At 39.7% G+C, this 13,183-nt stretch overlaps 1 protein-coding gene across 1 annotated transcript in view; it reads left to right on the forward strand.

Moving 5' to 3' along the window:
• Nucleotides 1–13,183, forward strand: part of LOC124794974 (N-acetylgalactosamine kinase) — an 84,618-nt gene that overhangs the window by 50,302 nt on the left and 21,133 nt on the right. Inside the window, exons 7-8 of the mRNA XM_047258705.1 lie at nucleotides 2,244–2,384; nucleotides 2,571–2,685. Coding sequence (XP_047114661.1) covers nucleotides 2,244–2,384; nucleotides 2,571–2,685 — 256 coding nt within the window. The remainder of the gene's footprint in view (nucleotides 1–2,243; nucleotides 2,385–2,570; nucleotides 2,686–13,183) is intronic.

The raw sequence follows: 13,183 nt of genomic DNA on the forward strand, positions 1-13,183 counted from the left end.
ACATCTGCACCTATAATCCACAAGGCACCTTGCGGTGTGTAGAGGGAAGTACTTTGTGTACCATATCACTTCCCTGCTTTCGTTTCCTGTTCTGGTCGTGCATAGTTTGCAGGAAGAATAATTGCTGGTAAGCCTCCTTGTGGGCTCGAATCTCTCCAATTTTATCTGTACCATATCACTTCCCTGCTTTCCTGTTCTGGTTATGCATAGTTTGCAGGGAGAATAATTGCTGGTAAGCCTCCATGTGGGATTGAATCGCTCTAATTTTATCTTCATGGCCTTCTCATGAGATGTACGTAGGATGAAGCAATGTATCTGAAGATTCGTCTAGGAACATACACTCTCAGAACTTTAACAATAATCCACATCTTGATACAGAACACTTCCCTTACAGTGTTTGCCAGCTCAGGTGATTGATCATCTATCTGATGCTTTTGTGGATACGAAATGAACCTGTAATGAAATGTGCTGTTCTTCTGTGAATCTTCCCTATTTCCTCTATCAGTCTGATCTGGTGCAGATCCCATACTGAGAAGCAATATTCAAGTATTGGTCGAATGAGTCCTTTTGTAAGCTACTCCCTTTGTTGATGGATTAAACTTCTTGAGGATTTCTCCAATGAATCTGTGTGGCATCTACCTTATTTGTGATTGATTTTATGTGTTCATTCCATTTCAAATCACTTTGTATGCGTACTCCTAGATATTTTAAGGAAGTAACTGATTCCAGTGATTGTTCTGCAATTGTGTAATCATACAGTAATATGTCTTTCGGTCTATGTATTCACAATATGTTACATTTCCTAATGTTAAGGCTCAATTGTCACTTCTACACCAAGCGTTGATCCTCTACAGGTCTTCCTGCATTTTGCTACAATTTTCTAGCATTGAAACTTCTCTATCTATACTACAGCATCATCTGCAAAAAGCCTCATGTAACTTCTGACAATATCTATTGGGTCATTTATATGTATTGGGAAAGTAATGATCCTTTAATACTCCCCTGGAGCACACCTGAAGTTACTTTTATGTTTGAAAACTTCTCTCCATTCAGACTGACATGCTGTGTTCTGTTTGCTAAAAACTCTTCAATACTATTAAACAGTTGGTCAGATATTCCATATGCTCATAGTTTGATCATTAGGCAGTAGTATGGATCTGTATCAAATGCCTTCCAGAAGTCAAGGAACACAAAATCTACATGGACACCTTTATCTATTCTACATATTCCTGAAGCTTTTGGATGAACAGTCCAAAGCCTTACGACTGACCAACGTCAGATAGTTTTGTGCATCTGTTTGATGATCCTTTTTGGGAACTGGTAATACCTGTGCTTTTTTTTTTTCAATCATAAAGAACACTTCGCTTCTTCAAAGACCTCCGGTACACGGCTTCTAGAAGAAAAGTGAATTCTTTCACATATGCTGTGTAGATTTGTATCGGTACCGCGTCAGGTGCAGTGACCTTCCCACTATTGAGTGATTTCAGTTCCACATCTTCGCAATGTCACCTATTTGGTAAGTTTCTTTTCTTTTACTTTCAGTTGTCAAATCTTTTTTGTTTCACATAGACTGAATTGTGTATTTTCACCTTTGACTTCACATAACATACTTTGGATAACTTCTGCATTTCCTCAGCTGTGCTTTTAACGAAGCTGGCTATTCAGTCAAGCTTTTCAGGGTGACTTCATATTGAGTGAGAGCATTGATTCCTTTTCTAAACCCAGAAAGGACTCTATATTAATCTTAGATGTCTTATTGTTTCTTACAGTATGTATTTTGGTCAGTAATTCAAACATCGTGAATCATTTGATGTTAATACCAAAAAAACTGTCTCAAGTGCCGCACTGCATTGCACACTGTTCTTTTAATAATAATTATCATTAACACACTACAAGGACCTGCGCATAGTGTAACTGCTGAAAGGCCAACCATTTTCTCAATTCACCACTTTGTTGCATTTATTGAAACATCACCTAAAGCAGAAACGCACATACCAGATAGTTTCGTGTCATGGAAATTTGAATGCTCCAAAACTGAATAGTTTTTGCCAATGACTTTTGCCGCTGCACTCCATGCATTTACAATGACTGGCAGCAAAGTTCTGAAACTTGTTTTACAACATAGTCTTGCTATGTTAACTAGTTCTTACTTTCCCACCTCAGTTGCAGTTTCATAATAGTATCAGTACATTGTATTTAATATAAATGACAACATTGCCAACTAGATGGGTACTCTTTTTCAGATTATAGCAAAAAAACATAATTTGAAATGGAGAGAGATATCTCAGCTGTCTGATCTTCAGAAGAAAATTGGATTAAGTCTTGAAGAAATATCTGAAGTTGTGTGCAGTGCATTACATGAAGAGCCATACACGAAAGAAGAGGTATGTCTCAGCAGGCACTACTTAGGTTTTTTTATAGCTATTTTAGGATTGTGTAGTACAGGTAGTTAAACAGAATTTTTGATCTTTATGATTTTGTTTACCATTAACATTTGATCTATATACATAAGTATGCACTCTGTTTCTGATACAGCAAAAATAATGCTGACTACGTAAATAAATTTACAGATTTGCAACGAGCTTGAGGTGAGTGAAGAAGAGCTACACGAGTACTCTCTGACTAACAACACCACACACATCAGCAAATTCAAACTTCGACAGAGGGCCCTCCATGTGTTTCAGGGTTTGTTAAGACTAATGTTTAGTTAAAAATCAAGTTTCTAAGGACTCAGCATTTTATTGAATTTGATGCATTTGCTAACATTCTTCTAAAGACATTCACAAAATTGAATGTTATATATGATACAGACGCTATGTATGTAACAGTGAGTTAGTTTTAGATACACTAATGAGCCAAGCTTAATTTCTTTTTTTTTTTTTTTTTTTTCAGCATACACTCCTTCAAATTCTTTGAGCACTTGAACAGTTATTTCTGTTGCAGTATTGTATGTTCCTTACTGACATTGTTTCACATACAGGGGAGGAGGAACATACTCAGAGAGTATGAGAAGGAAGTACAGTTACCTGCAAAGTTCATGCTGTTTAGATTATACAACCTAAAATTGTAGGCTGGATTGGTACTGTAACCTGGATACCTTCCTTTCTTTGAAACTGTGCTACTTGAACAAACCTGTGGTGCATTTGAATCTTTCAACCCATGACAACCCTTTCACCTGTTTCTTCTAAACTTGACAGAGGCTCTCCCAAAATACTGATGTGCTGGAGCCTATTCCATCTACTTCCTGGGGCATATTGCCCAGTTGCAATTGATAAACCGTTCATACTAAATGGCAAGCACGTCTGGAAACTCATTGGATGGTGAAGATTGCTGAGCACCAGCTGGTGGCTGCCACTAGTTCCATGCAAACATGAACGTAAGATATGTTCCAGTGAATACCATGTAACACCATGGTGGGATACTGTGTAATACTGTGCTAGGATGTTAAGCAATGGAAAATCCAGAATGGAATTCAGATATTGTTGTTATGGTGAAATTTTGTGTGACGCAACAAGAAATGGAAACCTTGGCTTAGCCATCTGGATCAGGATTATGATACACAAACTTCTTCAAAAAGAAAATTTCAAATGGATGTGCTCTGTACTGAATGGAGGGATGCTTCTTGAGGCGAAATAGTCATTGCTGGGCAACCTCTGGAGCAGCTGCTACACACCAGTGGCTTGAGTAGAGCTTTGGTGCTCAGTTTGACTAACATCACCTTCCCTAGCTTGTTGTGGAATGTAAATGTATCTCACATAGTCAAATAGTATCACAGACAACAGCTCAGATGATACATTAGGAAATGTCTGCACCCAAAGGCCTCAAATATGTTATACTTATTAGCAACGGATAGACTGTTACTCACAACAGAGATGACACATTCTGTTGCAGACAGGCACAATGGAAAGACTGTCACACATTGAGCTTTCAGCCAAAGCTTTCTTTAGAAATTAAACACCTATTCTCTCTCTCTCTCTCTCTCTCTCTCTCTCTCTCTCTCACACACACACACACACACACACACACACACACACACACACACACACAAGCAAGCACACCTCATGCACGTGATTGCTATCTCTGGCTGCTGCAGCCAGAAGCTGGAGGTAGCAGCCATAAGTGTGTGGAGTGTACTTGCTTGTGTGAATGTGTGTTTTCCTTTTGAAGAAGGATGTGACAAAAGCTCAATGTGAACAGTCCTTTTGTTGTGCCTGTCTGCAACTGAATGTGCCATCTTTATGGGGAGTAGCTATCTTATCTTTTTTGTAATATTGTTGATATTCAAACCTGCTCTTTAAGTCGTTGTTTTTCATGTTCCAAACTAATCAGCAGTAGTAGGTAGTTATAGAATACACTCCGCTTTCCAGAACTGAATTATTATCATAAAGGGGATAGAAGGCATCTTTGAGTAGTCCTCCCCATATTACATTTTGAAAATGCTGGGTACATTGAAATACATAATGATAACCCACTGACTCAAATGGCAACAGCAAATTGGGTATTACAGCCACTAAGCACAAGATTTTTGAAGGGTATCCCACGTAATGTGAAAAACACACCAAAGTTATTTACAATAATTTCTGTGAAAAATGTGGGAAACCCATATGTGAGGGGTAAGCTAAACCATCTGTCTGTTGCATTACATGCTTGAATAACTATTCAGTGTGGAGTAGAGAAGCAGAAGATTCAGGGTATCAGAATTACAAAATTAATACCGGAAGCAGATTGGGGGGGGGGGGGGGGGGGACCTATGTAAGGCTCAGTAACCACCAACATAATCTTCACCTCTGCTTCCAAATTTAATTCAGCAACACTGACAGTTTCTCCCAGAACTATTACTAAAGCCAGGTCACTCTAGAGTTACCAAAAAAAAGCCCAAACAATGTGTCCTTGGCCTAGAAATAAACTATCTTTCTGAGGAAGAAGTTTCTAAAAAGAAGAAGAAGGAAGAAGTGTTGTGCTGTGTCAAAGAGGAAAAGTTGTATGGTTGTATGCCATCTGATAGCAGAAGATTGGTGTTATCAGTCCCCCCCCCCCCCCCTCACACACACACATACATACAGTGAGAGAGAGAGAGAGAGAGAGAGAGAGAGAGAGAGAGAGAGAGAGAGGGAGGGATTGGTTTTGGTGGCTTGCTACATTGCCCCAACACTCACTGCAGCCCAGCTGGAATGAGGGGTTGTGTTGTGTTTTGTTGGAAAGGTGTGAAAGTAAGTTGGGGATGAGGAAGGAGAGGGTGGAGTGGACAGAAGGGTGGTTGGTGGTTGGGAGGAAGAGGCATTACAGAAACTCATTATATACAGTTCAATACTTCTCATAAAACATCAGAAACTGTAAAAATAGTTTACTCAAACAGTGAAGTACGAGGGCATTTCGAAAAGTAAAGATACAATGGCTCGCAGTCCTGAAATAGAACATTTATTTAGAAAACATCAGTTACATCTTATTAACTGGATTATTTGTTATTTTTCGACATAATCACCCCCGTTATCCAAACATTTGTTAAGTCGGTGCACAAGCTTTTGTATCCCACAGCCTGTTGTCGGAACCACATTTCAACTTCATCTTTGATCTCTTCATCATCATGGAATGATTTTCCACCAAGATGTGACTTCAGGTAACGGAAGACATGGAAGTCGGTGGGTGCAAGGTCCGGGCTGTATGGCGGATGGTCCAATACGTCCCATTTGAATTGTTTGAGTAGTGCTTTGGTTACAAGCGCTGTGTGAGGCCAACCGTTGTCACGAAGCAGGCGAACTCCACTTGTCAGCATTCCTCTGCATTTGTTTTGAATTGCCCTTCGAAGATGTTTAAAGTGTGGCAATATGCAGCAGCATTAATTGTCGTTTCAGGAGGTGTAAATTCCAATAGAAGAATGCCTTGTCTGTCCCAAAAACCAGAAGCCATGATTTTCTTTGCTGAAATCGACGTTTTGCATTTCTTGACTTTTGGTGAATTCGAATGGCACCATTGCATTGATTGTTGCTTGGATTCAGGTGTATGGTGATAAACCCATGTCTCATCACCTGTCACAATGTGATCAAGGAACTCATCACCTGCTTCAGCATAGCATGTGAGGAAGTCGAGTGCAAAGCCCATCCTTCTCTTTTTGTGTTCTTCTGTTAACAATTTTGGAACCCACCGCGCATACAATTTCCTGTACCCTAACTTGACAGTCACAATGTCATAAAGAGTTGTCATTGACACGTCCATTATGATCTGTTGCAATTCGTTCAATGTGAGATGTCTATTCGCACGAATTGCTTCCTATGTTCTCTGAAGAAGGGCATCAGAGATCACAGATGGCTGGCCTGTTCTTTGTTTGTCATGAGCATCGGTCCTACCTTCAGAGAAATGATGACACCATTTTGTTACATTTTGTCGATTCATAATGTTCCCATAAACAAAAACAATTTCTTTGTGAATAACATATGCCAGAGCGCACTTCGCATTTGGTGGGATTCTGAATCGGCGCAGTCATTTTAAACGCGACCTACTCCGACCAGATGCAACGTTCAACTGCCAAACGACCGCGAGAAGAAAGCTAACGGTTCAAGGTTAACACCAGTGTTGCCAACCTGCTCACCAAAATTCTTCTGTTCCTCTGGCGTACGGTGTATCTTTACTTTCCGAAATACCCTCATACAAGAAGTGGAAAATGTTACATTGTAGGGACTAAAGACAGGTCAGTCAGAAAACCCACATGACTAGAAATAAAGAAGCACCTGAATTCAGCTACACATATGGCAGACATGACCAATTCTACAAATAATTTGAAATTAAGTAGCTAGCTTATTATGCAGTTTTTGAATCAGTAACAAACTATAAACTGATTTTTTGAATAAGGTCAACTTTCGGGGATAGTATTTTCAGAAGCTAGAATTATGTTATAAGAGTTATATCTATTGACAAGAAGTGTACTACATGCTTGGATATGCAAATGAGTGGTATATCAACACATCTTCACACAGTATGAGGCACATTCATCAAGTAATGCTGCACTTTTTTTAAAAAAAGCTTTATTCAGGACACGAATGCATCATATTATTCCTCACTTTTTTGGTTACAAAACCCTATTTTTTAACACAATCTCCATTCAATGCGACGGCCTTACACCATCTTACTGGAAGGCCTTTATGACCATATGGTACCACTCTACTGGCCTACATGAGAACCAATGTCTTGCTGCATCAATAATCTCCCCATCATCCACGTACTGATTCCCACAGGGTGCACACTTCATTGGACCATGGTAGGTGTGAGATCAGAGCTGTAGGGTAGATGAAGAATAACAGTCCAGTGAAGTTTTGTAAGCTCCCCTCAGATGCGCAGACTTGTGTAAGTCCTTGCATTGTTGTGGAGAAGGAGAAGTTTGCTTGCATTTTTGTGGCAACAAAGACCTGAAGTCCAAAATTGCAGGAGTCACAGCTATGTACGGCCAACAGGCACGCGGGAGATCAGACAGGTCTGCACCTATGAGTAGAGATGCTCTGGTTTTCTACCAAAAGAAACTCAGTGACAGCTCTCTGCTTGGAATGTATCCCTGTTACAGGTGCCATTTTGAAGACTACACATAGCACTGCCACCTAGCAGAATTCATGAAACTATAGACACTAAAATGGGAATGTTCCACGATGTCCGACACAAATTCTGCACTGTTTTTCAATTGCAAGAAGCTGGAAAAAAATGTGTTACATTACTTATTGAATGCCCCTCATGAATCGGAGTAATGCCATCTTTATTCTGTAAGTAAAGAAAAATTATGCTGTGGGTTTCTCATGCAGAGATTGCATTTGAATTGTGTTTGTTTGATAGAAAATCATGTTACGGCTTATGTAACATGGAGTAACATCTATCGGCACTTGTGCATTTAGACAGTGACAGGATTATAGCTTATCAACTCTGCATTTTATCATTCTGTAATATTATTGCTCATTGGTAAGAACCCCATGACAGAATATGGAATTCATGGGTTCAGGAGGACCATACTCAATGCTATGCAGCATTTCTGTGGCCTCATATTACTGCACATTGTTGAGTCAGTCCTGCAAAGTCATACAGCCTTGAGTCAGGAAAACATGTGCCCTTACAGACCATGTAATGATGTCTTAAACACCATGATATATCAGCATGATGACAAGTCTTGCAGCTTCCATTGACACAGCAACAGAAGCAGCAAGAAGCATGCTGGCAGTGGTGCACCTAGTGACAGCACGGGACACAAAAATGTCACCATGTCATCAGTCCCAGTACTCCATACAGTGTGCTAAGGGATGTACGTGTATGGGGAGGCTCTGAGGAGAACAAACATTACCAAACTGCATTTGTCATCATCATATGGGCCCAGCACCTCGCGTTGGTGTATGGTGCCATTGGGTACACAACTCGATCGCCTCTGGTTTACATAGCTAGTAATTTTGACAGCAGCTGATATGTTTCTGACATATTGACCCTTTCACTGCTACAGACATGCTTTTTGCATTCCATGCTGAGGCAGCTTTTGTTATGGCTGTATTGCTTGCCAAATCCTGGTAAGGTGCTGAGAGATGGTGTTCTGGCCAATATGAAATACTTACCATCCAATTTTTTGGAAACTATTTAGCGGAAAAATTTGAGTTTCACATAGCTTACAGTCTGATACCTTCAATCAAGAAAGAATTGAATTTCTCTTCTTTGTCTGTCACACTTACTATGCTGCATCAAATTAAGTAAACATTGCACAAAATTTTAAAGATTTTGCATTACATAAACTTTGTATATGGTTAATTTTAGCTCATACATTGCAGTGAATGGACTGTAGATAAGATATTGAAATTTTATTTAAAATTGAGAGAAGAAGAATGCTTCATTTCATTCTTGAGTTATTGGGCTTTACATCCAAAGGACAGTCACATGTGACGCATCCATTCATATCCTTGCGCATCGTGAATCGTGTGGTCATAAACATCTTCGTATCTCATAAATGACTCAAGATATGGAAGCAAGGGTTTTTGCAAATGACCACACTTAATAAAATACGTATGTTGTATGATAAATACTCGAAACTTTTTTATTCACTGAGATATGGGACTAACTTGCTTGCAGCTGTGAGAGGTCAGTGGCTTGGGACACTTCCAGATGCCTGTAGCACTGAAAGAAAATCCAAGCAGTGTGCTTATACAAGTCCACAACACCTGGGGAATGGCATAGCAGGATGAGTATACACACCTGCAGCAGTAAAAGGGTTAAGGCTGCTGGTTGTGCCCTATCTTTGAGGTATCTGTGATGTTATCTTCCAACAATATAAGGCAAGAATGCATGTTGTTCATGCTGTATTGATCTACATCTATACAGGAGCTGTTTGACTGTTGCCTTCACCACCATATTCCCAAGATATTTCACAAATTGAAAACATCTGCTCACAGATTCTCAAGAGACCGTCACATCTCCATTTGCCAATCACTACTGTTGGTGAATTTGGGCATGGTGTTGAAGCACCATGGAATTACATATCCATATCTGAATGTCATTTTGACTCAATGTCCCGCCAGATAAAAGCGATTACTGCTGCAATAGTTGGGTGTTCTATGATTTAAATTTCACATCCTGTTTTCCCTCAGATCAACTCCACAAAGGTAAATCATTTTGTTTTAACTGAGGAAACTCTTCTTATCAGGCATATGATGATGACCACTCTCTGTGCTGTGGGCATGAATACGCCTTTGTCACATTAAGACAAGGGTTGAGTAAACTTTCAGTTGACTCTGTGCTGATAATGAGAAGAGTGATGATACAAATGGCTTAAAAAGATTAGCACATTTTGCCCTGTTAGTGGCTGTGAGTAATTTAAAAATTTCTAAGTACACCATAAATTCTTGTGCTTCTACCACTATTGTTTATGAAACATGGCTGAATGGTTGCAGAACAGTTAGCAGATGACAAGATATTTGACATCCACGCCTCATCTAAACAGGTGGCTATCAGAGGATAGCATGCTTTATGTAGTGAAGTAAGCATCAACCTGGGATCCAAGTGAGACCAGACCACCATGTAGCAGAAAGATTCAAGTGTTTTGAGGTTCATTGAAGATTTCTGCAAATGGGAAATGGAAGAAGACAACTTGTGTGTTTGTGCTAACACTCAGACTTGCTCAATTCAGATTGAAATGAGTACTGTAGCATTGTGAACCACTACATTACGTTCTTCCTTTTAAGCAGGACCATTTAACCCATTACATCAAACTAATGATCATGGCATTATATGTCATCTTCCACAGAATGCTTGCTTGACCACTAGTACCACACAATGTTTGCATGTTGATGGTAGCAGGTCATTAATTTGAGGATTCATGGTCTCTATGAGCAGTACAGAAAGTTCCACAAAAGCTGTTATGATTTCCGAGATTGACCTGGTTAAACATACAAGCACTCTTCCAGCTACCCAGCCTCTTTGACAATTCAGTTCCTGCACTCTAGAAGTAGTTCAATAGACAACATGTCTGAGCAACAAAACGTGTCTTCTGACATCAGCATAGTTGATGACTACTTCTCAGCTGATGATGGTGTCTTTCTCATTGGAATGTGACAAAACCACTTCCTTAAATGGCTCCATAAACTTTTCCAGTGTAATAATTGGTTTATTGATATAAGGTCTCCAACCAGAACATATCATCATCTGGGCACAATATTTTGGCGGTCCACCTGGCCGCCATCTTCAGGAGAGTAGGCCGTCGCACTATCTTGCCGGAACTGAAATCAAACACGCCGTTGCCACTCATCTATACACCGACTGTGGGTCCACCATGTGTGTGCGAGCATAACTGCCCTCTAGTGACAGGCACAACAGTGCACTGCTGAAGAAAGCTCGCAGAAATGATAAATCGATATCAAACACTGTTGACAGTTTTTGAAGACCGAAACAAGGACTGTTGTTTCTTAATATCAAACAGAACAAGGTTCCATCTCTTACTTAAAGGATACCTGTTATTTCTATTTATAATATTGTCAGATAGCCAGATTGCAATGGCTTCTTTTTCTTCACAGCCCCAATATCCCGACATTGGGACAACACTTGTGCCTCATTGTACAACATATTATGTTGTTTAGTACAACAATGTTCTGCCACTGCAAATTTTTCTGGCTGAAATAAACACATGTGGTGATAATGCTCCATGCAGCGATCCAGGACTGCATGAATCGTTTGTCCAGTATATAGACTCCTGCAATGCCAGGGACGCTTGCAGACCCCGGGTTTTCTCAAACCCAAATCTTCCTTCACCGAGCCCAGCAGAGCTCTGGTGTTAGCTGACAGATGGAATACACTTTTAATCTCTAATTTCTTTAAAATTCTTCCTATTTTTGAGGATATGATCCCCACAAAAGCTAGGAATGCCACCAATTTGTTTGTATCTGCTGTTGATTCTCACAAAGGTCCAACCTGTAGAGCACGACATGTCAGATTGTCAGTATAACCATTCTGAACACAGCTTTTACATGATTGTGTTTTTGTGTCAAACTATCTGCATCTGATATGACCTAAGCTCTTTTTACCTATTACGTAGAACCCCGTTTTATTGGTATTACAACTTGATGCATTAAGATATCAGTATGTATGCATGGGCTTACGATAAACACTATGTCCTAATGTCCCATCATCCCTTCTGTAGACCAAGACATTTTAAAAATGGAAGTTTTCCATCATTTTCAACTTCCATGGTTAATGTTGGGCTGCAGACATTTAAATGATCTAGGAAATGATCCAGAACATTCCTCACATGTGGCCATGCCATAAACGTATCATCAATGTATCTCCAGAAGCAAGTTTGTTTCAAGAACACCATCTTCAGTGCCATGTCCTCAAAATCTTCCATAAACAAATTGGCAACTATGGGGGAAAGTATTTGTCATTAAATAAAAAATACGTTGACTTCAGCACATGGGGACAAAGCTTAGTTGTTTCTTCATCCAATTTTTCACCAATTAACTGCAAAGAATCTCCAAGAGGAACTCTGGTAAACAGACACAACATCAAAACTAACGATAGAATCTTTGGGACTGAGACACAAAGATTTCGAACACTGAATAAAAGTCAGAGAATTGGAAATATGATGTTCGCATTTCTTCCAGCAGACAAGGGAAGCACAGTGGTTCTTCTCTCATGGGATAATTATGTGGGTAAAATGGATCTTTTACTTGCAGACTTGGCATACCAAAGATTGCAGAACGATCTGTCTGAACATATAAAATGCAAGTTGCTTTCACTTTTGAAGAAGAGTTCATTATCTGACAATGTTGTTAAAAAAACTTAGATCTGGTGCTGCAGTCCCACCGAGATTATACGGTTTGCCTAAGGTACACAAGCAAGGTGTTCCTCTTCGGCCTGTTGTTTGCAGTTTGGGTGCTCCTACTTACAAGGTAGCCAAGTATTTACTGTCCTTTCTCAGTTCCCATGTCGGAAAATGTGAATATCATATTTCCAATTATCTGGTTTTTATTCAGTGTTTGAAGTCTTTGTGTCTCAGTCCCATGGATCTGCTCATTAGTTTTGATGTTGTGTCTCTACCAGAGTTCCCCTTGAAGAGTCTTTGCAGTTAATTGGCGAAAAATTGGACGAAGAAACAACTAAGCTTTGTTGCCATGTTTTAACATCGACATATTTCTTTTAATGACAAATACTTTGAACAAACTGACAGAGTCGCCGGTTTGTTTATGGAAGATTTTGAGGATACGGCACTGAAGACGGCATTCGTAAAACCAATCTGTTTCTGGAGATACGTTGCCGATCCGTTTGTGGTATGCCCACATAGGAGGGATGCTCTGGATTGTTTCCTAGATAATTGTAATTGTCTGCACCCCAAAATTAAGTTCGCAGTGGAGGTTGAAAACCATGTAAAACTTCCGTTTTTAGATGTCTTTGTCTAGAGGATGGATGATGGGACATTAGGACATAGTGTTTATTGGAAGCCCATGCATACGGACCGATATCTTCGTACATCAATTTGTCATCCATTGTACCAACGCAATGGGGTTTTATGTTCATTGGGTAAAAAGAGCTTATGGCATATCAGATGCAGATAATTTGACACAAGAACTGGATCATCCAAAAGCTGTGTTCAAGCAGAATGTTATACTGACGTCAGATCTGTCATGCTCTACAGATTGGACCTTTGCGGGAACTAACAGAAGATACAAACAAATTGGTGGCA

This window comes from Schistocerca piceifrons, chromosome 4 (genome assembly GCF_021461385.2).
Source record: "Schistocerca piceifrons isolate TAMUIC-IGC-003096 chromosome 4, iqSchPice1.1, whole genome shotgun sequence".
Lineage (NCBI taxonomy): Eukaryota > Metazoa > Arthropoda > Insecta > Orthoptera > Acrididae > Schistocerca > Schistocerca piceifrons.